Below are 27,056 nucleotides of genomic sequence, written 5' to 3' on the forward strand. Positions count from 1 at the left end.
ACTCCAGAGCGCGACTTGGTCACTCAGCCTGAAAAGCTGGTCTGTCCAGCCCACTGAAGTTTTTGTTGATCTTCTGTTTACCATCCAGATGGCGGATGTTGACAACTACTTTTGGGAGCCGATCGTCCAGGTGTTAGTGGGACGTTTCTCCCTGCAGCACGCTCCATGGTTCTTCAGTGGTAATAGATGCTGAAGGCATGGAGGATGTAGAGCAGCGTGGTCATAAAGGCGAAAAACTGGAAAAGGACAGGAGGCTCCGTGTTAGTGAGGCCAGATTGCTGCCCCCGCCCCTTCTTCATTTTTTTTCTTAGTTTATTGTCAAGTTGGTTTCCATATAACACCCAGTGCTCATCCCCACAAGTGCCCTCCTCCATGCCCATCCCCCCCCTCCCCTCTCCTCCACCCCCATCAGCCCTAAGTTTGTTCTCGGCATTCATGGTTTGCCTCCCTCCCTCTCCCCAACTATTTTTCCCTTCTTCTCCCCCATAGTCCTCCATTAAGTTCCTCCTAATCCACCTATGTGTGCAAACATACGGTATCTGTCCCTCTCTGCCTGACTTATTTCGCTCAGCATAACACCCTCGAGTTCCATCCGTGTTGCTACAAATTGCCGCCACCCCTTCTAAGGGCTTCAGCCCTTGTAGGCTGGGAGGTGACGTCTTCTTTTTTTTTTTTTTTTTTTCAAATAGTTTATTGTCAAATTAGTTTCCACATAACACCCAGTGCTCATCCCCAAAGTGCCCTCCTCCATGCCCATCCCCCCTTCCCCCTTCCGCCGTCCACCCTCATCTCCTCCCTACCCTCCACTCTCTCCCTTCGCTTCGCTCTTCCCCTCTTCCCCACCTTTTTTCCCCTTCTTCTCCCCCTTGGTCCTCCGTCAAGTTCCTCCTAGTCCTCCTATACGTGCACACATATGATATTTGTCCTTCTCTGCCTGACTTATTTCGCTCAGCATAACACCCTCAAGGTCCATCCCTGTTGCTACACATGGCCAGATTTCATTGTTTCTCATTGCCATGTAGTATTCCATGGTATAGATAAACCACATCTTCTTGATCCATTCATCTGCTGATGGACACTTAGGCTCTTTCCATGTTTTAGCTATTGTGGAGAGTGCTGCTATGAACACTGGGGTACATGTGCTCCTATGCCTCAGCATTTCTGTATGGGAGGTGACGTCTTCTGACCCCACTTGGCCCCTTGCCTACCCCAGGCCCTGCCACGCAGCCACCACCGGCCCATCGCTCCACCCTCCTTGATGCTTGCCATCCCTGGGCATCGTGAGGCCACAGCCTCCTGGTGTCCCGCTCCGGCTCTCCTCGGTACAGGTGCACTTCTACATCCAGGCACAGAGCGGGCTCGCTCCATCCCTGCCCCGGACCCTGTCTCCCTCTCGCTGTCCCCTTGTCCAGGCCAGTCTGGACTCTGATGACTCCCACAGGTGTGCCTGGTAGCCCAGGACTCCGCCCTGAGCGCCTGCTTGTGAGCTCCTCGTGAACACTTCAGAGGCCCCTGCAGGCCTCAGTGGTCCAGACTAGACTCCCGAGATCTCACCAGCCTCACGAGCCCAGGGGGCTCCAGGACCTTCACCCCCTCCCGCTGCTCAAGCCAGAAACCAGTCTGACTCCTCCTTCCCCCTCCACCAGGTCCAGAGCCATCTCCAAACTCATCTGCGTGTACTGCCTGCCCATCTCTTGGTACGCCCACGACTCCCTTGTCCTTGCCGCCATCCCCCCTCGCTAAGACTTCTTGTGGCCTCAACCTGCCCACTTCTGCTCACTCTTCCCCTCCGATCTGTCCCAGGAGGAAGATGTGGTCATGTTCATGTCATGTGGCGAGTCCTGGCTTCTCAGGATGGAGGCCGCTGCCCCTTCTAGGCCTCCCAGGCCCGGCGACCATTCTGGCCTCACTTTGCCCCACTGTCGGCCCCACTCTGCTCTCGTCCCTTCATTCACTCATTCATTCAGCAAATACCTTTCAAGCACCTGCTATACTTCAGAAAGGACAGTAGCTATAACCGTGAGCAAAACATTCAAAGATTTCTATCCTCATGACGCTTGCATTTTGGTGGCAGAAGCAGAAAAGAAGCGGGAAAAACCAGCAGAGTAGCTGGTTTGATGGGGGGTAAGTGCCCAGGGGAACACAAAGCAGAGAAAATACAGGGCCTGCTGGGGAGGGACGAGGCCAGGCCTCCCCGAGAAGGTGACATGTGAGAAAGAAGCAGAGGAGGGGAGGGATTTGGAGCCAGGGCGGAGGCGAGAGCCAGTAAGGAGGAGCAGCAAGGAGGCCAGGGTGCAGCTGAGGGAGAGAGCGCAGCTGGGTGGGGGGGGAGGGCGGAGGGTGCCGGGCCAGACCGTGGGAGGGCGGTGTGTGGGTGCTGTGAGAGTCAGGAGTCTAAGGGAGTTAAAATAGTTTGAGGAGGAGGGAAAGCAGGCAGACAGGCTGGCAGGGTGACTGGAACACCAGTGCTTGCCTGGCACCCCGTTCTTACAGTGGGGAACAGCACTCCATGACGCTCCCCTTCCTCCTGCCACCTGATCCTTGCAGGAGTCCCCAGACTGACACGGGCCTGGATCTTCCTGGTCACGGCAACTGGTCGATGTTGTGCTCACACTCAGTCTGGGTGTTAGATCCCTTCTAAGAAGCGGTGGAGGCAGGATTAAGGAAGGTTAGGCCACTAGGGGAGAAAGCTGCGGGCTGTGAGCGAGGTGCCAGTTGAGGGCGCCATTCCACAAAGGGAGAAGAGAGGCCCGGGCAGCAAGCAGGTAGGCAAGCAGAGCTGGCTGAGTCTCTGGTCCTAGTGGACCTAAGGTCTTGAGGGCCCCGCTCTTCCCACGACTGGCCGGACCACCTGGCCCTGGATTCTGTCAGCCAACGTGTTAGCCCTGTGGACTTCCGTCACTGAGATAAAAGGACATGGGAATGGTCCGGCCATGCTGAGGAACTTGAGTCCCTTTCCACAAGCGGTGGAAATTCTTCCCATGGAAGACAGAAATATGTTCCAGTTTGTGTTTTAGAAAAAAATTCTGAGGGCAACAGTGGATGTGCAAGTGAGCAAGGCTGAGGTGGGAAGAGCAGAAGAGGTGACATGGCACCTGAACCTGGGCTTGGTACCCTCTGAGCAGGTGCACAGCTGTTTACATGTGCATGTGTGCACACCCACCCAGACACACACAATACACACACCCAGACACACACAACACACACACAACACACATGTACACACACAACACATATAGGTACACACATAACACGTATGCAACACAGAGAGACACAAAACATACACACCCAGACACATACAACATATACACACATAACAACACACACAACACACACACGTACACACACAACACATACAGGTACACATACAACACATATGCAACACACACAACACATACACGTACACACAACACATACACAACACAACCCATATGCAACACACACAATACATACAGACACACACAACACACACAATACATACATACACACAGACACACGCACACACACGTTTCCTCCTTTCCTCCAAGGCCCCTTCAGCCTGAGGCTCAGGGTACCCGTTGCACAGCAGACAGAATCAAGCCCCTGCAGTGTGCCCCTGACAGCTGCTCTGTGTCCTGTGTGGCACTCACCGAGGCTGCAGTGTTTATGTAGTAGTTCTTCACGTCCCCGGTCTCAGAAACGATGGTGGCATTTGCTTGTAAGACGGCGGCACTCATGTACAGGATGCCAGTGGTGCCATGGTACAGGCTGTCCTGGAAAGGCAGAGGAGAGGCCACGGCCATCGTCATGTGGGCACTTCAGCAGGTGCACACATTCCTCTCTGACTAGACGGCTGGGAGGAGTGAGCAAAACAGACAAGCCTGCTCCTTCAACTCCTGCTTTTTTCTCTTGCAGTGTTTCTGATGAACTATCCACACAGTGAACAACAGTGGATTAATAAATGGCAACGGGGGCACCTGGGCTCAGTCCATTAAGCATTCAGCTCTAGATCTCAGCTCAGGTCTGGATATCAGGGTCGTGAGCTCAAGTCCCATGTTGGGCTCCATGCTGGGTGTGGAGCCAACTTTAAAAAAATGGCAACAATAATTTAATACTAGCCGACACTTGGTGAGTGCTTCCTCCAGGCTAAGGCTTTTCCCATTTATCTCATGCAGCCTTGTCAACTATGAGGTAGGTACTATTTATCATTAGTGCCAGTTTGAGGAAATAGAAGCTCAAGGTTAAGGTCAATGAATAAATAGCTGAGTCATGATTTGAACCTAGGCCAGATCAACTCCAAGCCTATGCTCTTAACCTTTAGCGTTATGAAGACCTACTACGTGCTGGCCACTGTCCTAACCATCAATATATGCATGTTATCTCATTTCATTTCCAAAGCGAATTTCATAAGGTTACTGCTATTATTATCTCCAATTTACAGATGGTGAAACTGAGGCTTACTAACACGTGGTGGTCGGTAGAGTTAGGCTTATCTGACTCCAGCCTACAATTTTTGAACCTCTATGCTAAAAGCTCAGTGGTCTTCTTTCTTCACCTCAACTAAAATGTTGGGTATTAAAAATGGTTATGAGTTCTGGAAAGAATGTCGTCATAGGCAAATTGGCATTTTGCAACACTTAATGAGATATTCAACTCAGGAAAACTTATTAGGAGATGAAAAAAGGTTATTAGGGGAAATGCTGATGGGTAAGCCTGTCACATTGGAAGAGGGGCCACCAGTCACCATATGTGATATGACTGGAAACCGGTTAATGAAATGTTGCCAGAAAGGTTTAACCCATCTTCAATTCAGGGACTTGGAGGAGCAAGTCATGAAACAAACAGACAAACCCAAAATGTTGGACCTTCTGTAGGACAGCTGACCCACTTTCTTCAACAAAGTCACTGGCAGGGAGAGCCATTCTCGGTTAAAGTTTCCTGAGAGCCATCACTACCAAGTACAACGCATGGCCCCTGTGAGGATCCTGATCAAACAGGCCAACTGTAAAAAGACATTTCAGGTATAATCGGGGCAATCTGAATAAGGTCTGGGTCTTAGATACTGAGGAATTATTGTTAATAGCTTTATGTAAGGGTGATAATGTAAGAAAAGTTTGCATATTTTTTTGGAGACAAACTGAAGTGTGTAGAATGGAATGACATGTTTTGGATTTGCTTTAAAATTCTTCAGGAAAAAAAAGGCTAGGTGCAGCAAGTGTAGTAAACACTTAATAGTGCAGAAATCTGGGTTATGGTTACTTGAGGGTCCATAATATAATGTTCCCTACTTTTGTATATGTTTGAAATTGTTCAATACAGAAAAATTTTATTTAATTTAAGTGTTTATTTGAGAGAGAGAGAGAGACAGAGACAGAGAGAGACAGAGAGAGAAGGAGACACATAGAGTCTGAAGCAGGCTCCAGGCTCTGAGCTGTCAGCACACTAGCCCGACACAGGGCTCGAACTCAGGACTTTGCCCTGAGCCAAAGTCAGACACTTAACTGACTGAGCCATCCAGATGCCCCAATACAGAAAAAAATTTAAATGGTTATCACGATGATGTGACATGAAAACAATTTAATGACATAATATTAACAAAAGAATGGACATTCAAAATTATTGGTTCAGCATGGTATATATACATTTTACATAAAATTCGCAAGGAATATAGGAGAATGCACTCAGTGATTGTGAGAGAACCGTGGGATTGGGGTGATTGTCCTACTATCATTTTCTTTAATGCTGCTCCCATGATTTAACCATAAATAAAATTTAAAGAGAAATGTACCAGGGTGTGCTTTATATAGAATATGTATATTCCTAACAAGGAAGATGATGGAGGGAAGACTTATATAATGAAATATATAATGAAACATATAATGAAAAACTTACTGTGGCAGAGGAATGCTTTCATTCTGGCTTAATAGTAAATGCAGGAAGGGGCACCTGGGTGGCTTAGTCAGTTAAGCGTCTGACTCCTGATTTCAGCTCAGGTCATGATCTCATGGTTGGCGAGTTTGAGCCTCACATTGGGCTCTCTGCTGTCAGGAGTCTGCTTTGGATCCTCTGTCTCCTCTCTCTGCTCTTCCCCTGCCCCTCCCCTGCTCTCCAGCGTGCTCTCTCTCTCTCTCTCAAAAATGAACATTAAAAAAATTGTAAACATGGGAAGATTGAAGAGTCTTGGGTCCATAGTGACCCAGTCCTGAAAAGGCCTCTGGTCCCTGGTCTCTGCTTCTCAACTGGCATCTGAAATGATTATAATTAGTCATTCTTTGTGTCTTACTTATATACACCCTTTTGGAAGTGGGGGGATCCCCCTTTTTTAATTTAATGTTTTTTATTTATTTCTGAGAGAGACAGAGTGAGCAGGGGGGCGTCGGAGAGAGAGGGAGACACAGAATCTGAAACAGCCTCCAGGCTCTGAGCTAGCTGTCAGCACAGAGCCCGACGCGGGGCTTGAACCCAGGCACCATGAGATCATGACCTGAGCCAAGGTCAGACACTTAACCGACTGAGCCATCCAGGCGCCCTGGATACCCCCTTTTAACAATCCACGCCTCCTCCACGGAGCAATGAAGTCACTTACCTTCCCAGCCTTTCTCCTTCCCCACCCAGAAGGACTTTTGCCCTCACAATACCCAGGACAGACATCAGGAGGAGCCCACGGGTCTGGGTCACCCTCTCTGGTTCTTACCAGGACTCGCCAGGACTCGTATCTTTTGTAAAATCCAAACAAGTAAGACAACAGGAACATCAGGGAGATGAGAAAGGAGGTGAGTGAAACATATATCACCCATCCTTGTAGCAGCGGGTTTGCTACCTGGGTGGCAGCTACCAGCATCCAGACCCAGCACCCAAATATCTGTAAGAAAAAACCATAAAACAAGAGCTTTCATTTGCTTCTGCTGGGCATGGTTCCCTTTTCAGGGCGTCTCTCTTCTCCTCTGTCTTTGGTTAAAAGCTCTTCAGGTGAAGTTAGGTGTGAGTCAAGAGGGAAATGGGGAAGGAAGCCTGGCCCCAATTAAGAGTAGACTCTGTTGAGAATTCAAGTGGTTAACACAGAGGTTACCAGTAGAAGGACTTGGGCAATTTGGCCTGTGGATGTGTCTTCTTGGCTCAGTGTGGACATATATGGTTTTTGAAACATTTCTGAATAAGTTGCCAACATTTAAAATGGGATATTTCACACGAAAAATTTAGATTTTAGACATTTCTTGAGAAATCCATAGTTCTAGCCACAGTTGAACACATTCCCAAGCCAGAGTAGGCTGAAATGAGTTGTGATTGTTTCTTTACAAAGGACCTGGAGTCCTCAGTGGACCACATCCCCTTCACCCCCAACTCCACACCATTGTGCAGCATGTTTTCTGTTGCTCACTTTCACTGTGGAATAGTACTCTCCTTCTCCTGGTTCCCTTCACTCACTCACAGTGCCTTCCTGGCCTGTGTACATTTGATTTGGGCTCCTGAGTTACAGTATCTGACACCCTGTGGTCAGATACCAGGCGGGCAATACCATTCCAGTTTAATCATCTCTCAACGCCATCCAGCCTTTTATTATCCCCTTGGTGGAGAAACCAAATCTTTTCCCTGTTCTCTCTGGACTCTGTCTTTGTTTGCTTTTAGACTGGGTTTATACCCATGTTGGTGAGCCCAGGGAAAGAACCAAATGCCTACTAAACAGCATGTTCAGTTAGAGGCCTGAGGGAAAGGGCGAACATGAGCATCATGTGGTTTTGCTGTTGGTTTTTCTCAGAGTTTCTGTGTTCCTCTCCTCCCTGGGTTCTCTTTAGGATGTCCTTGCGAGCCTCCTTGGTTCTCCTTCTCCTCACTCCTGTTAAATCTGTGCTTCTAAGCATCGTATAGGTTGGTGATCCCAGGCCTCAGTCCCACACATCCACTTGCCACTGGATGTCTCTACTCAGATGTTCCATGGCAGAGGCCAACTCTGTACATGCAGGATCCGAGAGTGAGTGTCTTATTAAATTTTGCACCGTGAGCATCTCATTGGCCCCAACCCAGTCCTAGGTTTGCCCCCTCAAGATCCCCAAATCCAACAGATACAAAATCTGAACTCACGGCCACCTCCCAATTCCCTCAGAACCCACTCTCCTCTGCACCTTCTGAGAATGACCCTTCTGAGAGATAGAGTGATGGGCTTGGGAACGAGCATACCAAGTGATAATGTTCTACTTCTTGTACTGCATAGTGGGCATTTTTTTCTTTTATAAAGTAATAAAAAATAGTTTTTTAAGAAAAGAATGTATTGGACTATGAGATCACTGGAGATTTGGAATGATGAGAGGGAGCCAAGGATGGATCCTAGATTTGAGGTATGGAGGAATCATACTACTAGATTTTAAAACTTTGTATAAAGATACAGTAATCAAAAAGAGTTATCAGTGCAGGTGGCTCACATTTCTGCCCATCTCAGGAGATAACACATCCCTTTCCCTAGTTCTGTTGCCTTCCACACAAATTCTTGAAGTAGATTGTCAATATCTACAATACCCATCTTCTGAGACTTTGTGTTAAATTTATGGATCAATTTGGAGGAGAACTGACATCTTTACTATGATGAATTTTCCAATCCATGAACATGGTATACCTCCCCAGTTACTGAGATGTTTCTATGTCTTCTTTTATCAATATTTCATAGTTTTTAGCATACAGATACCATACACATTTCTTTATATTTATGCCTTGTATTTGTGTGTGTGTGTGTGTGTGTGTGTGTAGCTATTATAAATAGTATTGCTTTTTTAAAATTTCATTTCCTGGGGTGCCTGGGTGGCACAGTCAGTTAAGTGCCTGCTCTTGGACTTCAGCTCACATCATGATCTTGTGGTTTGTGGGATTAAGCTCTGCATTGGGCTCTGGACCAACAGCTGGAGCATATTTGGGATTCTCTCTCTCTGCTTGCATGCACTCTCTTTCTCTCACTCTCAAAATAAATAAATAAACTTAAAAAATAAAAATTTCATTTTCCAGTTGTTCAATGCTAGTATATACAAACATGACTGTTTGTTTTGTGTGCTAACATTGTATCCCACACATTGCTAAATTTGCTTATTGGAAGAAGTTGTTTGGTAGATTCCTTGGAATCTTCTAGGGGTCTCATTAGGTTTTAATTTTTATGATTACAAATAAGATTACTTTCATACATTTCATCTTTTGTAAAATTTTTTATTGGTTCCAAATTTCTTGTGGGTTTGCCTTTTTCTTACTGATTCATAGTAATTCTAATAGTGTAGATCTTGTTGGCTGTTAGAATTATTGCAAATATATTCCTCCAGCATGTGTTTCACACATTTTATGATGCCTTTTAATGAACTGAGTTCATAATTTTAATGTAATTGACTATGGTCACCTTTTCCTTTATAGATTGTGCTTCTTTGGTCATTTTTAAGAAATCCTTCCTTACCTTGAGTCATGAAGATAAATTCCTTCTGGGATCACTTTCTTTCTTCCTGCAGTACAATCATTAGTAGTTTCTTTGGGTCAGTTGGTAGTAGTCAGTTTGATTTGTCAGAAAATGTCCTTATTTGTCCCCCTGACAATTATTTCCTCTCCACCCTTCTAAGATATTTTCTCACTGTGTTCTACCTCTTTCTATATTATTCCATTATATTCCAGCTGCCGTTGTTGATGCTGTCCATTGTACTGCTGTTCACCTGTAGGACTCTGTCTTTGGTATCTGGCGGCTTTGGGAGTCTTCTGTCTTTGGTGTTCAGCAGTTTGTGTTGAAGCATGGGTATCTTTGTACTACTTTTCCTTGGCATTAATTTCATATTTGATATCTGAAATTCCATTTTCTCAGTCTTGGTGACTGATTCTGCAGTTTGTGGCTTCTGTTAACTTTCATTCCTGTTCATTTTTTTCCTCCTATGTTTGATGAATTTTGGTTGTGAACGACTGTGGGGGTAGCTTACTTCTGAATGATGCTATTAGAGAACTTCTGGATTAAACAAGTCCAGTTATTTCTTTCTAGGTCAGCTGAAAGATATGCAACTTTCAATTCTGATTTTCATAACATATCCCTGGCTTCCTGCGACTAGCAGTTCTCACCTTACCAATAAGCAAAACATAGACATGGATATGCCAACTATCCCTGACACAGCTTCCGCTGCTGTTATTCTGGAGAGGAAAAGCACTTTTGGATTTATAGAGAACTTACGAGCTCTTAAGGAGAGAAAAGGAACAGGAGGTGAGAAGCCAAAATAGATTAGGAAGGTGACCGCAAGGCTCTTACTGGGCTGGACGGCACATTCAGAAGCATCGCCTTCATGTAAAGACCAGCTCTGGGAGCACATTTCCCCAGATCTCAACAGTCAGTGTCCACGTGAATTTTGGAAATCTTAGGTTGAGCCCGGGACTGCCTGTGAGTGAGTTGGCTAGCTTGTCCTGAAGACGGGGTGTTGAGGGACAGAAGCTGCTGTCCCCCTTCAGCTGGGCTCTTGCATGTCGATTTCAGTGACAGGGGTCTGCAGGTGCTTTGGGGTACCTGCTAAGCATTCTCTGCACCAAGACTTGGGAAGCGCATAAAAACGCCGGCACCCAGTCAACACCCAAACAATGCTAGCTACTAGTGGGGATGGCATGTGGGATTTAGTGACCACACCAGAACTTGTAAAGTTTTTTTAAAAAAACTTATTTCTGAGAGAGAGAGAGAGAGAGAGAGAGAGAGACAGCATGAGCAGGGGAGGATCAGAGAGAGAGGAAGACACAGAATCTGAAGCAGGCTCCAGGCTCTGAGCTAGCTGTCAGCACAGAGCGCGACACGGGGCTTGAACCCACAAACCGTGAGATCATGACCTGAGCCGAAGTCGGACGCTTAACCAGATGAGCCACCCAGGCACCCCTAGAACTTGTAAAATTTTAGACCCACTTCAGACCTCAGAAGGCAGAGCATGGTGTGTGCCATTCACCGCTGTATTCCTGGTGCCCAGCAGGGGGCCTAATACACAGTGGGTGGGGATGGAGTCAAAGAACATTCTTCAGAATGAATCAATGATGACACTTCATGTTCAATCAGGTGCTTTACAGTTTATAATATGCATTTGCTTAGACAGCCTCATTTAGTCCATACAGCAATTCTGACTCCTTGGACTTTCTGAGACCAGAGAACTGCCACTTCATACCTGCCACTGCTTATTGCCAGTTCACCTCTGCCAGACCTGGGCGGTGTGCCAGGATGCCTCAGCCCCACTGTGCCTATCAGTGCCTGCAGAGGGGCCCGCCCCTGCCCCCTCCTGCCATCAGCGGGTGCCCTGGGCCGACACTGCCAGATACACATCATTCACACATCACACTAAGCTCTCACCACAGTGTGTGAGGTGGTGCCGTATTGGAGGGGACTGAGACCTGAGGTCACACGGGATGTGGGGTAGGACAGCTCTGGATCTCTTCTGACAACCAGTTTGCCCCTGAGCACAGGGGCCTCTGAGTGCTTGGGTATCTATTCAAATTGCTTCTTGAAACGGCTTAAGCGTTGCGTAATCAATGTTACGCAGAGAAATGTTATGTTTTATTTTCACACCCTCTACCTCCTGGACAGAAGAAAGGACCAGGGCCAAGGACAAACTCCAGGTGAATTTAAACCCAGTATTTGTTACCTCGTTTCTGCCTCCAGCGGTCTAGATTGGATTCTTTATAGGTAAGCCAGTTTCGAGTATTTGTCTTTACTTTTTTTTTAAATCTGTATTTAGCTTTCCAAATTTTCTTGGCAGGCTAAACTGCTCTCTTATTTTAACCTTCATTTTGTATTTCCCAAGAGCAGGAGATATTTTTAGATGTTTGGGGCTGGCCCTCAAAGTGGAAGAATATTTGATTATAGTAAGATATTGTGATCGAGTGTATTTCAAGTACAGCTTTGCTCAGAGTCTGTTTCTTATGAACACACACTGGCTACTCATCTATGCATTCTGCAAAGGCTGAACCAAAATCTGAAGAGATCTGTTATGGTAGGATGGAGCGAAACAGTAAGTTTGGTCGCTTATTTCTCCTTTGACCATGGGGAATAACTCCCTCGCGTGTAGAGAGCTGGTTAAAACACTAGAATGTAGAAAAAGAGGAGCCTCACTCAGATTGGCATCTGGGAGAAATGCTGATTCCAGGTCTGCGGCGGCGAAGTTGGGCTCTGAGCATCTTCAGGCTAAGTAACAGTGCCATCAACTGCTGTATTCTTTTGACAATCTCAACCAAAACATTAAATACACGTATTGTTTGATCTAATAATTTCACTTTTTCGAGTCTGTCCTATAAATAATGCACAGGAACAAATTGTTGAAAGTACGAGGTTGTTTATTGGAGCCTTGCTGGTTACGGAAAAGATAAGACACATCCTAAATGTGCACCCAGAGAGGACCAGTCAAAGCAATTATGTCTGCACAGTGGAATTATGTCTCAGCAGCTTTCAAAAAGAATGAAAAAAATCTTTATGTGCCAAATAGAACAAGTTCTAAGAACTGTATGAGGCACAGACCGTCATGCCCAGTGTGCTATGATTTTGTTGAAAAGGAAGAAAATGTATGTGTGTGTGTGTGTGTGTGTGCATTTGTTTGCAGATGCACAGAATATTTCTGGAATGAGACCCCATAAACCAATCAGTGCCCCAGGCTCTCAGGAGAACTGCTTGACAGGGTTTTGAACGTTGAAACAGATTTAAAAAAATTTATATTTACAAAGAAAGAAAGAAGGTGCTGTGCCGGATGATGGCGGCTGGCTTCAAAGGTCAAGACTTTTGGATGGAAGAGATAGGAGCACCACCTGTTCTTTGGGGAGGATGGACTGTCCACCCAAATAGAGCCGCTGGGAGCTGAGGTCTCTGATGGGCAGAGCAGGTGAGCTTCAGGCACTGAGAGGTTCTGAAGATGACGCCCTGGAGATGACCCCATGTGAAAGGCAAAGGAGGAGTCAAAAGGCTGCAGGACTGCCGGGAGGCAGGAGGTGTGGGCTCGGGCGGGGCAGCCAGGGGGTGAGAACCAGGGAGGGGCACTGGGGCAGTGCTTGCTGGCAGGTTTTTCTGCATAGCTGGGCACTACCTCAGCATGGCGGGGCTCACCACCGACGCCCATTCCTTTGCTTACCACTTGTCTTAATTTTCATGAAGCCTTGCCTCTCCGTCCCTTCCCTGGGACTTGGGGGAACGCAGGCTCCACCACAAAGCCTCAGAAACTTCAGGCTGGAGGACAAGGCCCAAATGAAGACAGTGAGGCCCAGGAGGTCAACGGTGCCAAGTGAGCTGGGGGCTCCTGGTCCCACTGATGGCCCAGGGTAGGGGGGTGGGGGGGAGGGAGAGACTCCGTGAAGGACAAGCTCTAGCATTGCCCACTGTGGGAACCCAGCCTCCCAGGAGACTCCCTCAAGATGAGGTAATCCATAGTCCCTCACATTCAGGAACCCCTGGCCCACAAGCTCTAAGTCCAGGGTCTCATGGCCATTGTAGAAAATTTTTAGAAAATTGTATAGGGGCACCTGGGTGGCCTCAATTGGTTAAGCATCTGACTTTGGTTCAGTTCGTGGTCTCACAGTTCGTGTGAGCCCCGTGTCGGGCTCCGTGCTGACAGCTCAGAGCCTGGAGCCTGCTTCAGATTCTGTGTCTCCCTCTGTCTGTTCCTTCCCTGCTCACGCTCTGTCTCCCTCTCTCTCAAAAACAAGTAACCATTAAAAAAAAAAAAAGAAATTCTATGAAATACACAGAACAACATTTACCATCTTAACCATTTTTAACTGGTACAATTCGGTGGTACTAAGTGCATTCACGGTGTTGTGCGACCATGGCCACCATCCACATTTACAACGCTTTTCATCTCGCAAAACTGAAACACTGTACCTGTTCCACACTAACTCTCCCCTCCTCCCCATCCCTGTCCCAGTCTTTTGTTTCTGTGAATCTGGTTACTCGAAGGACATCATGTGAGTGAAATCATATGGGATTTGTCTTTTTGTGACTGGCTCATTTCATGGAGCATAATGGCCTCAAGGTTAATCCACGTTGTGGCCTGTGTCAGATGCTCCTTCCTTCTTAAAGACTGAATAACATTCTGTTACGTGGACATGCCACATATATATCTATATATCTATATCTATATCTATCTATCTATATATATGCTCATCTGTTCCTCCATTGACGGACGCTTGGGCTGCTTCCTCTTTTTGGCTGTTGTGAATAGTGCTGCTATGTGCAGCTATCAGACGCATGTTCTTTAAAGGGGAAAAAATAAGATGAAACTCATCTTGGGGTTGTGCTTCGGACCCCATTATTCTGGTGCAAAATGCTCCTTCAAACAGATCCACTGTGTTTGTGCCACTGTGTTTGTGCTGGAGCACGTGTCCGTCCCTGGGGTTGGGGGATGATGTTGTCAACTCAAAATGCCTTCACTCCAGGGCAGCTGAAATGGCTCCAACCAAACCCACATGGCAGGAAGGAGAGCTGTTATTATTTTTCAATCCTAAGATTTTAAATCGATTATAAAAATGATGCTAACTGTAAAGGAATGTTTTGATATATTAGGTTCCCTTCCAGCCCTAGTGTTCACGTACACGTATTTTCTATAACGTTGTAAATCACGATGGACATACATTTTGTATTCTTTATATATTTTTGGATTGTGCTACACGGCTTGATAATACAAATGATTCTTGTTACTCAAGGTAGTTCTCTTCAGCCGGCCTGAGCACTGGATCTGTGAACACGGAGCCATTTGTTCCCAGGGGAAATGGGTGTTATGTTCCTGCAAAACCCCTGGTCACAATATTTTCATCAATTGATCAACACGTACCTTTATTTCAGGTGTTTCAACCTAACATAAAGGTGTCTGTCTGTATAAAGACACCTTATTTAGTACATGCTGTTGATTCATTAACACTGAACTCGTGGCCAACGGCACTATGAGCTTGTCTAACATGTATTGTCTATGAAAGGCAAGCCACAGGCTTCTCATGCTGAAACCCTAGACACAGCACTTTAGCAGGAACTGAGGGGCTATTTTAAACAGCAAAATCACCAACAAAAAGCACGAAGACATGAAAGACGTGGCCCCAAACAGACTTTGGAAAGGACTCTTGTTTACAGGATGAGAGCTGAGACAAGAAGGCAGAGGGTATCGTCTTGTTCAGCCTCAGGGGGTGGGGGGAACATGCACATGAGACACCCCAAACTTTTTGCTGCTCTGCACAGGCCCACCAGTAACCATGAGAGTGCTCCGAGTATTGATTTGGGGACTGCAAATAAATTGTAGAGAATAGGTAAATTTGCAGATAGAGACTCTGGTAATGAGGACTGACTGTACTTTTCGATGCCACAATTATACCCCATCAAGCTGACAAACGTCATTTACTCAGTTAGACCCCTGCGCCTGCATGTTGGCTGTCTCCAGCTTTCGCCGCTACAGATAATGCCACAGGAAGTAGTGTTGCAGAGACTGTGGTCTTCGTTTCAATGGTTTCCTTCAATTCCCCAACTGGGCTTACTGGTAGGAGACATGGGCAGGGAGGAGATGTTGCTGGTGATTTCCCAACATTCACTGGACTCATCACATGCCCAGGCTGCGACATTGGTGTGACCGAGTCTGGCCCTTCCAGGGAGAAGACTTCAGGGGATTCCTGGGAAGGGGTTCTTCCTGCCTAAGGAGACTGAGACAAGACAGTCTCATTCTTGCTCTGGCCATTGCTGTGTCTGGGCTTGAGCCTGGAGCTAGGAAATGGAAGAGGACTGAGGTGGAGAGACGCAGCTAGGGCCCTGGTGACACAGCTATGCTGCCAAAGAATAAGCCCAGAGGTAGAGCTGGCCGAGGTCTGGACTTCCCAGAACGTGACACAGTTCCCTGCTGTTCAAGCCAGTCTGAGCTGGCGACAGCCCTTGTCACAGCACTGCTGAGGACCAGCTGGGGTGCCTGGGCCCTCACCCCCCTCTTAGAATGCCCTGTTGGCTCCCCAAGACCCGCAGACCAAACCAGGGCAGTGGCCCAGCAAGTCCAGCCTGCCTCACTCTCCCCGCTGCTCTGGGCCAGCTTCGCTGAGCCTCTGTCAGCGCCCCCCCCAGCCCTGGGGTTTCCAATTGTGGGCTCAGATTCATTCACGGGGGGGGGAAACCACTTAGTTCATCACCAACAACATTAAAAGATTAAGTAGGGCTGGACTAGCAAACAGGAGTGCATTACCCATGGGAAAGGGAAACAGTGCTCTGAATCTGTCGTTTCATTGCACACACACATAACACACCACATGTGCACGCATGCACACACGTGTACCAGGTTGCCATAAAAGTATCTCTCTTTTGTGGGCCACACTCAGTGTGTGGAAACCTTGGCTCTAGAATGCCTTCCTTCCTGTAGCCAAGGGCCTCTGCCTGTGCTGGTGTGCACCCCTTCCCACAGTCCTTTCCTCCATGGCCCTGGCCAGGGCAAAGACACGCCTGATGTGGGCCCACAGCAAGGCTGCCGTAGCAGGAGCCCATGGGGGACCTAGGGGCCGCACTGGGGCCCAAGTGGGCAGCGTGAGCCTGGGAGGGGAAGGGAGGGGGAACGAAGCTGACAGAACCCCTGGGTGGGACAGGTGGGCGGGGTCCTGGAGTGTCCCATTATCTGCAGTGACTAGAACTCAGTGTGGATGAGCCAGGGTGGATACAGCTGGTGGTGCCGGCCTCCTCTAGGCCACCAGGGCAGTCCTCACCCAGCTTGGACACCCCAGTGCCCATGCGGGCGCTGTCTACTGCCCACGGGGCAGCTCCCGTTTGGGGCCTGCCAGCCTGCGAAGCTTCTGAACGAGAATCATTACCTCCTTTGTTCAGGGGAGGAAACCAGTTTGGAGAGGCCAAGTGACTCTCCCAAAGCTACTCATGGGAGTGCGCCAGGCCTGGACTGGAATCCAGGGCCCGCACACAGCTAGCATTAGAGGGAAGCGTCCACGATTTACCCTAGGACGCTTCCAAACACCGAGTCACTACCTCCTGATTTAGAGTGAGAGTTTTCTCTGCGGCTTTAAGGGTAGCAGGAAATGGTGGCCCAGGCCCCTTGGCGTCCGCGAGGACCCATGTCTTATCCGGTCCACTCCAGGAACAATAGTGCTGGCCAGAGCTCCAGCCACCACCGCTCCCGGCAGAAGAAGTCATAGAGGGAGGCCTTGGTACCCACAAGGCAAAGGAGGGGCTGGCCGCTGGCCAGGGAAAGGCTGCTCCTACCTTGGGGTGTGTGCCCGGGAGAGGCAGGATGCCGCAGCGCGGGAGGGGCTGGTGAGTCAGAGGGCCTCCTCCGCCTTCCTCCCCTCCCTCCTGGCTTCCTCCCCAGGGGCCGCACCCACCCATTCAGACCGAGGCACCCCCCAATGACCCAACTTTTTATTGACTGAGCAGGACAGATTTACATAAAGTAGGATAATAAAAACATTCTCCTCCATTCAAAGTCTAAAGAGCGTTTCCTTCTTGTCTCTTGTGAAAAAAGAACGAAACAAAAAAACCAAAGAAGCACTTTTAGGACAAAAATGGGTTTTACCCTCCTTTTTTTAAAAAAACTTGTTTTAACCTTAGAAAAGTTAGAAAGTCCAGGAAAAGATGTAAAAGCCAATAAATGCATCCCGCACCCCAAGGCGGCCTGGTGGACAGGCTTCCTCCAACCTCAGTCTCTTTCTCTTTGGCTCCCACTATGGTGTGAGCCTCGTGTGCCTTCACATGTTACCAGAAAGTCAGTGATGAGCCCAGGAGTCGGGCTCAGGGGAGGTTCCCCGCCTCCTCCTTCCCCCGGGAACCCACAGATATTATGTGTCCAATGACCGTGATCCTGTTCTTTGTCAGGCACCGAGGACCCCTAGTGATATCGCTATTCAGTCTAGTCCTGGTTGATTCCTGCTCAGCTCCCCCTCCTCCACCTGTCTGTGACCAGACCTCTGAGAGCAGGACCCAGACCAGGGTCACCTCCTCCAGGAAGCCACTCTTGACTGCCAAGCCCCCAGTGTGTCATGAGGAGTGACCGCCCTCATGGTTATTTTCTCTCTCCACTGCCTCTTCCCCAGGCCCCGGGCTCCTGGATACAGGACTCTGCCCTGTGGTTTTTGTGTCCCCAGTGGGGGGCACGGAGCCTGAATAAAGCAGGTGTTCTGTACATGCTGCTGACTTGAAGAGGAGACAGGAGGTGGGTCGCTGGACCCTCCACTCCCTAGCTGCTCAGTGTCGTCTCCCTGGGCCTGATTACCATGCAGGTGGCACCAGCCGACAGCTTCTGGGCTTGCCACTGTGGCCCAACCACAGACTGGCATTTCTGCCAGAGCCGGGACAGAACGGGGACAAACACCCATTTGTTCCATCCCCACCCGTTTCCTGCTCCATTACCTCACAGGCCCTAGGAATTGTCCAGATCGGGAGCATCTTCCCTCAGAGAGCAGAGGGGACTCCCTGGGGTGTTCTCCCACCCCCTCTGCCTTCACCACCACCCCCGTCCCCAGCTCGTAGGAAGGACTATACAAAAATGTGCTGTCAGAGAGGATGATGTTCAAATAGATGCACCATGCCCTCCCACATCAGTCCAGCACCACCTGGGCGGAGAGAAGGTCCAGATGGGCATGGGGGGCGGGATGGGCTGTGAGCAGCTTGGAAAGCAGGAAAGGCAAAGCTCGGAGATTCTCTACAAGGTGGGGAGCGCAGTGGGGCTTTTTTGATACAGGTCAGAAGACTCTGGGGTCCCAAACCTATGATATCTGGCCCTCCTCTCAGACCCACCTGGAACCTTCTACGTATGGCTTGAGGCGGGAGGGCGGGGACTGCGTCTCAAAGGCTGTGGACCCTGGGTTATCGGCTGGCTCTGTGGCAAGCTCTGTGTAGGCCCCAAGCAGACATCAATTCCGGCCAATTTGGGGAAGGTATGACCACGCGGTGACATCCGAGGGGCGGGGCTGGCAGGCAGGTACTGGACAAGGCAAAGGAGGGGCTGGCAGAGAAGAGACAGGTAAAGGCCAGGGAACCCTGGTGTGGGCCCCTCACCCTTCCCTACTCGGGCCTGCTTCCTGCCACCTGCCAATCTGGCCAATCCTCCAAGAACCTCTCCTGCCTCCCACAGGTCTGCCGTGCCCCAGGGGAAAGTTCTCTAGGCAAAGAGCTCCTGGGAGGGCGCTGGCAGCAGGAGGGGCACTTCTCATTGGGGAGACTTCTTATCTGGGGCTCCCTGCATGCCAGCAGGTCAGAATGCGCCCTGCTACTCTCTGCAGGAGGACCCAGTTATTTCCTTCAGAACACCTGTTAGTTCAGTGAAATCGTCCGGGTGGACTGACCTTCCGGCAGCTGGCTTGGTGCCTGTCTTGTCTGAATTGAGGGAGGCCACCGGTTCAGAGCTGGCCGGACAGCCGGGGCAGTTCCCGATTTGGGCAGAAGGGAGTGTGCAGATGTGGACCGTGCCAGTTAGTTCCGAGGGTCTCTCGGCTCAAGCCCGCCCTTCTGGGGTCTGCTCTGTGATGTGGGCTGGAATCTGCAGGCCACAATGCCCAGCCCCCCTTAGAAGCTGGGGTTTTGCTAGGTTATGGCAGGGGCCTGGAGGGGACCTGGGAGAGGAGGAGGGTGGTCTGGGTCCTGTCACTGTCACTCTGGCAGCAGCAGCAGCAGTTGGCTCCGACCCCAAGGTCCCCGTGCCCCTCCTCAAAGGCCCGGGGGCCAGCCGGGCGGGCTTTCCTCTGGATGTCCGAGCACTGGCCACCCTCTCCGGACTCCAGCCACTTCGGACGCTTATTTCTGGCTGCCTCAGCATCTCCCTTCTGCCCATTCAGCTTTGCAACAACTGCATAAACAATTCCCTGTATCGAATCCCCTCTGTGTGCAGTACCTACTATGGCTTTTGCTTCTTCCTGCACCCTGACAGCAAAGCTCCATTTACCGGGCTCCTTGGCTCGTCTCCCTCTGCCCCGATAGGCATCAAACTCTAGAAGGCAGGGGTCACGTCTGCCTTTGTCATCTTTACATGCCCATGCTTGGCACAGAGTGGGTGCTCAATAAATACTTGTGGAGTGACTACATGGCCTTGAACTGTGGCTGTCCCCTCTTTCCTTACAGTCTGATGGCATGTATTTATTTGTTAACCTCCTGGCCAAGGGAGGTTCACAGTTGTCTGAACAAGCGAACATCTAATCCCTCGATCCAGTCCCTTCTAGAATGCCAAGCCCCTGCCTTGAGTCAGCGCATCCTGACAGCTACCTAGTTCCTACAGCCTTTGGCAATGGGGGCTGTGCACCCTGGCTTGTCTCTCTTTCCTATCCTGGGGTGTGCTCCCCATATTCATGCATGACTCCTTCAAGACAGGGCTCCTCACTTCCCTTACCCCCTTTGTTAATACCTTCTTAGCAAGGTAACATCTCAGTAAATAGCTGTTGGTTCACAGCTGGAAGTTTCTCACAAGAGACTTAGCCTCTACTAAGAGGTCCAGATGACAAACGACAATAAAACACAGGGGCTCACATTTCTGGAGCGGTTGCAGTGTGCTGTTGTCTTCTGTGAATGTCCTTATTGAACCCCCAGAACTGTCTTAGGAGACCTTTACGGTTACTTTCTCCATTGTTGAGGCTCAGAGTGGTTAAGTGATCTGCTCAGGGTCTCGCAGCTATTAAGTCGCACAGCCAGGCTCTCCGCCTTGTTGTGAATGACTCTATTTTACAAAACCTGACCACACTGGGGGCCTCCAGAGTAAGGGTGGGACCGGCCCAGGGAGGCTAAAGCGGGTCTAGGCAACGCAGGGAGGTTGACATCGACCACTTCCCACGTTGCCCCTCCCGTCCTTCCCTCCCAGGGCCTGGCTCTGCCCCAGCCCCACTCCGTAATCCTCCTTCCCCATCCTGGGTTCTCCCTTGCAGGGGGCATCCTGGGGCATTATGGTGGGCGTCAGTGGCACCCTGGGCATGGAGGTCGTTAGCTCCTTCCTCCTGCAGGAGCAGGTTGGGGGAGGCCACATGGTGGTGAGGCAGGGAGTGAAGGGAGGGACAGAGGCGACAAAGATGAAATAAGATGGGTAAAGTGAGCTCACTTTTGGGTAAATTCTCCCCACAGCACGTAGAATTGAAAGGGAAGCACAGAAAAACAAGAGAAAGAATTTCTCCCTTTGAAAACTCAGCTGTAAGGGGATGTCATGACAGAAGGGGAGGGCACCTGCCCTGAGCCAGGCCCGATGTGAGCCCTGATTCCTCCTCTCAGCCTCCGCAGTAACTTCAGTCCGCACAGGAGACCAGAGATTGCTTGGGGGGTCAGGAAGTTTTCAGACAAGCTTTTACATATAAGCAGGCTGAAAGAAGAGGCAGGCTGAAATTACTGTAAAGCTGAGGATTTAATTTAAGCAAGACATAAAGGTGAGCTTCCTCAGCTGGAAGATTCTGGAATGAGCTTCTAGGGGCATCACAGTATTTCCCTCTGGCCACAGTGCAAGGCGAATTAAGGAGCTGGAAACATCAAACACCAGTGTGTCCAAATTGTTTCATGTTTTAACTGGCTGACTCTAGAAATCTTCTTAGCTGTTTCTTTTTTAATTAGTTAAACATCGAATCAATTAAGTTAACTAGTGAAAAGACTTCCTTGGACTCTGTTTCCGAGAATCCTCCCTGGGTTGTAGTCACCTGGGTCAGCTCCTGGCATCCCCCTGTCATCTTGTAAAAAAGTTGATGAGTCAACTCACATCCAGGCAGGTAATCAGGTAATCAGCTCCCCCCCCCCTCCCGCCCCCCAATATGTGTGCGCTGAAGAGCTGGGCCTGGGTCACGGGTTGGGGGGGGGCTGGGGTGTGGGGTGCTGTGAGTCACCTGGTCACCAGCCCCACCCAGCTTTGGCACCAGCAGGCTCACACACTCTCTGAATGAAAGACGGGCGGAGTACACCATGTCCGTCCTCAGCTTGACATGCACTGATTCGCACTTGAAGATCACGTTTTGAAACTGATATTGTTTTCACATGGGAAATCTGAATTCAACGGTAAACCGAACACAACGCGAATTTTAAGGTTAAAAATCTCAAAAAAAAAAAAAAAAAAAGCTCCTCCGTCGCTGGTGGGGATGTAAAATGGTACAGGCACTCCGGAACATAGTTCGTCAGTTTCTTAATGAAAGTAAGCACGCGCTCATTGTACAACCCACAGTCACACTGGGGCATTCTCCCCGAGAGGTGAAGACAACACCCACCCCTGCATGTGAACGTTCATACGGCTTTATTCAGAATAGCTAAACACTGTAAGCAAGCAGCCACAATGGTTCTCCATGGGCCAATGGTTAAAGGAACCGCGGCACATCTCTGCCCTGGAGTACTTCGACCAGCCACAGGAAGGAATAATTGGCACACACTCCGCAACCTGGGTGCACCTCACGGGGGTCGCGCTGCGTGGAAGAGGCCACATAGTCCATGGCTCCATTTATTTGCATAGCTTTCTTTTTTTCTTTTTTTTTAATGATGATTTATTTGGAGAGAGAGAGAGAGACAGAGCACAAACAGGGGAGGGACAGAGACAGGGAGACACAGAATTCAAGGCAGGCTCCAGGCTTTGAGCTGTCAGTACAGAGCCCAACATGGGGCTTGAACCCACGAACCGTGAGATCATGACCTAAGCCAAAGTCGGACGCGTAACTAACTGAGCCACCCAGGTACCCCTGTAACTTTCTATAAATAACAAAATTATAGAATAGAATTAGTGGTTTCCAGGGGTTCTGGGGGGGCAGTGGCGAGGGAGGACGGGGTGGGGGTGGGAGGACTATAAAAAGGAAGCGGGAGGAAGGTCTCTGGTGATGGAGCAGTTTTGTATCTTGGTTGTGGTGGTGACATGAATCCACACGTGAGAAGAAGACTCAGAAGCGTGGACACATTTTACCAACGTCGTTTACCTGGGTTTGATGGGGTCGGTGCTACAAAGGATGTAATCTCCGGGGGGAGCTGGGGGAGACCTCTCTGAGCTCTATCTGTAACTGCCTATGGATCTCTAACTACTGCCAAATAAATGTTTTTAAAATGTGCATTTTAATGTTAAAGAGTCTAAGATAAAGCAACATAGGCAAAGGCTTGTAAGAGCAACCTCCGGCAGTAGAGCTGGTAGGGAACACGGAAAATTCTCTTGGAATTTATGCCACCCTAGTTTGTCATTGTCGTGACTGCAAAGGAGCCCGAGACTACTGCTTGCTGCTGGCAGCCGGGGTGGCAGGGGGCTCTCCGGAGGGGGGGGGTCTCAGAGGAGCTGAGGGGAAGAGCTCGGGTCTCACTGGAGTCCCTCCTTAGTTCTATTCTTGTACTTTTGGCCCCTCATTCCCATGGAAAGACCCTGGGCACGGGCCCTGCCCTCCAGACCTCAGAGCGGGTGTTTAGGAAACAGTGGCTGGAGGAAGTGGGCCGGCAGACACCACTGCCTTCCACCCTGGCCCCCCCACCCCCCCACATCACGGACTACATCTGAATCCAGGTATGGATTTCACTTGCTGGCCCCAGCTCCTGGTTTTAGAATGCACGCTCTGAACTCATGTGCTTAGAAAAATACATGCCTGTCTATGATGCCATAGGCCCCCAGACTGAATATCTGCTGGGGCTCCAAGGCCTGGTGCTCTGTGGTCAGCGCCAGTGTGTGGCAGCAGGCAGCATGCCCAAGTGTCCAGGGACAGAGGGGTTCTGCTCGGCTGACTCTCACCCTCCTCCCCAGCCTGGCATATGCTCTGCTCAACGGGATCAGAACCAACCAACCAACTTGACCTTCTCCCTCCTCTCTCATTTACCTCCCCATCCTTGGCCCCAGATATGAGGCAAGCACACTCGGGTCTACAGTCCATGCTTGGAGGGCTCACTTAAGGAAATGGCAGGTGCAGAATAGCCTGTACAGAATAACCCCATTAAATCCATATATATGCGCATATATAAAAATATACTCATATATATGGATTATATTTATTTCTGCGTTTTCTAACTGTTCCACAATGAAGAAGGATCACTTGTGAACTAAAACTAAAGTTGTTGTGGGGAAACATCAGAAGTGGCCGAGTGAAAGGACATTCACAAAATAATGGACTGGTAGTCTTCAAAAGTGTCAAGACAAAAACAGGAGACAGGGAGGCAAGATAAGCAATGTGGAATCCTGGACTGGATCCTGGACCAGAACAGGGACATGAGTGGAGAAATCCGCCCGGTTTGAATGAGGTTTATTAGAACAGTTGATCAATGAAAGTATCCGTGCTAATTTCCTGATTTTGATAGTTAACTTATGTAAGATGTGGACCTTAAGGGAAGCTGAGTAAAGAGTACATGGGAGTTTTCCGTACTGTTCACATGGCTTTGCTGTAATTCTAAAATTACTTCAAAAGAAAAATAAATGAATAAAATTGAGCCAATGACAATATCCGCCTCCTAAGATACATAAGGCCCCAGAGACCAACATAACCATACAGGAGCCCAGCATCGGGGGGCTGGGTACATGGGAGCCCCCTCTCACCACCACTTCCCCCTGGCTTTCTCTCTAGTTCTATAGGCCCCGTCCCTCTAGCCTCCTGCCTGCCCGTTTTCTCCTGGACTCCAGGCCTTTTTCCTTTTCTTGGCTGCCAGCCTGGAAATCCAGCCTGTCTTTCGAGATCCAAACACCAAAACCACCTCTTCGGTGGTGGGCCTGGACCCCTCCCTGGCTCGCCAAGGTCAGATGGTCCCTCATGCTGGTGCCACAGCCCAAGACAGTCCCGGCCTCAAGCATCCTCTGACTGTGGAGAAGTGCTCGCGAGTCTCTCCAGCAGACAGGGAGCCTGGGAAGGCAGGGCCTTGCAAGATTGACATAAGCTATTCGCTCAGTACAAACTGGTTGACTGAACCACGATCCTGGCAATTTATGTGGTTGTTTTGAGCTGAGGGACACGACTAGGTCCGGGCACAGAGAACTTGCAAGAGCACTAAGATGTCATCAGTCTGGCAGGATGCCCATGCTTATATCCTCCTGGGTGGGGGTGGGGGGAGCTGGCAGAAACCTGCCTCTTGGGTGGGGCCTCAGCCGGAGTCACCCAAATGCTGGGCCTGCCCTGCCTGGCTTTCCTTTCTTGGTGCCACCAATGGGCACGCTTTCACGAGTTTGCCATGGGGCCACTCGATCGCGCCCAGCTTTCAGGCAGATGACAAGTGAGGGCTGGTCAGGTCTGACTGAAAACTGGAACCACTTTCTACCTTCCCCTCCCTGGCCCGGGGTCAGCACTGCCAAATTCAGAGCTGGTAAGAAAATATCGCCCACAAGCTAGATATTTCACAAGGTGTTTGAAAAATGAAACAAACTCCTTTGCCCTGAATTGTTTCCTAGACTTCAGTGTCCCCACAAGCAGAAAGGGGTTGGTGACAGCCGGCTCAGAGAGGACTGGAGTTTGGTGGACACTGTAGGTGGTGTTCTGCTGTCTGGACTGTGTGACCCCCTCCCCCAGCCCCCTGCATGTATTAAGGCCACCATTCAGATGTAGGGCACCTCAGAGAGCAAGTTAAGGGTGACCAGGGCGGCTCGCACAACTGTTTTACGGCAGATGTTGTCAAAAGCTACCTCCTGCGCAGAGTCTACAAGTCAAAGTTCAAAGTCGGCTGACATGACAATTAAGAAAATACTGGAAGACCTCCTCTCAGAAGGAAAGACGGAGTCCCCCCCCTCCCCATTTTGCACTTTAGAAAAGCAGAAACAAGCAAGTAGTTGGAGAAAAGAAACCATATACAAGTCCATTTCCAACATCCTCCCGAGGACTCAGGATATTTTAGCAGCATCCTCTCCCTGTCCCCCCCGACCCCCACCCCAGCCTCTCCAATCACCAAGTAGCCTGCTTGTCACCCGTGGTGGGTTTGTTTTAGAAAGAGGAAACCCACTCACACTGCAGAAGAAGCCAGGGGAGCAGAGGGAAGGATGAGGGACCTTCCGGGCAGAGTCCGAGTTGTGGGGGAGATTGGAGACCACATCAGATCTGGTCCGAGTCCCCTTTCTCCAGGGAGCGCGCTCTAGCCACCGGCCAGCGTCTCCGGACCCTCCCCTCTGCAGGCGGGCCGCGGGGCGCACTCACCAGCTCCGGCAAGAAGAAGGCGTAGGGGATGGTGAGGAACAGCGAGACCCCCAGGGGCACGTCGGGCGGGGCGTAGCTGGTGGCGGGCGGTGGGTCCGGGGAGGCCATCTCGCTCCCAGTGCCTGGTGCCCTTGGCTCCGCAGCAGCTCGCAGGCTCCGCAGGGCCGTCAAATATCACCTCCTGCCCGACACACCCATCAGACGTCGCCTGGGAGGGGAAAAAAAAAAAGTTCCAGCCGAGCAGGTCCTTCCACTGGCTCTGGCCAAAAGACTCCTCAGTGAAATGCGACTGCGGATTCGGATTTGCATTAGATGGGCCTTGGCCCGCTGGGGCAGAGCCGCTGGGCACACTGAGGCAAGGAGGGCAGGAGTCTCTTCCTACATTTTCCTTCCTAAGGAATTTTTGAATCCTGGAGCATGTTACTCCAGGGGATGCCAGCTACAGCCACCACGCCTCAACCCTGTGGCCTGAACACAGGCGAAGGCAACTTGCCATGACAAAGACTGTTTATTGAGGCCCTACTATGAGCTAAGCCGAGCTAAGCAATCTGTAGGCAACTCTGGTTCTGCCCACAGCCATGCACAAGGCTATTTTATCGCCTTCCCAAGTAAGGACACGGCGAATCTGTTAGTTAAGGTCACAGAGCTGGTCACTGACAATGCTGGGTCTTATATCCTTCTGGCCCTGCTGTCTGGGTCCCTTCTTCCCCACTCCTGGGGGGCCGGTCACCCTCCATCTCAAACAGAGGGAGAGGAGCCGCACTCACTTCCAGCTCCTGTCCCCAGGGACTTGGCGTTTGCTTCTCCCTCTGCACCCCCTTCACTGCCCTCCCCTCCGGTTCTCTCTGCTGACAGAGCAGAGGGAGGACTTTACCGAGCAGGGAGAAGTCCACCCCGGCAGGCGTCCCTCGGCAGGCACCGGAGAAGGGCTCAGTTGGCTGGGTGCTGCCTTCCTCCTTCCCTGCAGTGGCCCCCCGCCAGTGTCGCCAGGAGCCGGGCTTGGGGCCAGGCAGTTCCTTCCTGCCTCCCGCCCACCCACTGGCCCATCAGGGGGGCTGTGACCCAGTGGCCAAGCAGCTCCT

The 27,056-nt window shown here is 50.0% G+C and overlaps 1 protein-coding gene across 2 annotated transcripts; it reads right to left on the bottom strand.

Moving 5' to 3' along the window:
• Positions 1 to 173: 173 nt before the first annotated feature.
• Positions 174 to 26,082, bottom strand: MALL (mal, T cell differentiation protein like). 2 transcript variants are annotated; one of them, XM_039231679.1, is made up of 4 exons: positions 25,975 to 26,082; positions 6,674 to 6,841; positions 3,630 to 3,752; positions 174 to 236 (listed from the first exon to the last, which is right to left on the bottom strand). In XM_039231679.1, the coding sequence occupies exons 1-4, from the start codon at positions 26,080 to 26,082 to the stop codon at positions 174 to 176; spliced, it is 462 nt and encodes a 153-aa protein (XP_039087610.1). The 2 variants fall into 2 exon arrangements, with proteins under 2 accessions (XP_039087610.1, XP_039087611.1); XM_039231680.1 differs by lacking the exon at positions 3,630 to 3,752.
• Positions 26,083 to 27,056: the final 974 nt, after the last annotated feature.

The sequence above is a fragment of the Hyaena hyaena genome, unplaced genomic scaffold (genome assembly GCF_003009895.1).
Source record: "Hyaena hyaena isolate Hyena2069 unplaced genomic scaffold, ASM300989v1 scaffold_57, whole genome shotgun sequence".
Classification (NCBI taxonomy): Eukaryota; Metazoa; Chordata; class Mammalia; order Carnivora; family Hyaenidae; genus Hyaena; species Hyaena hyaena.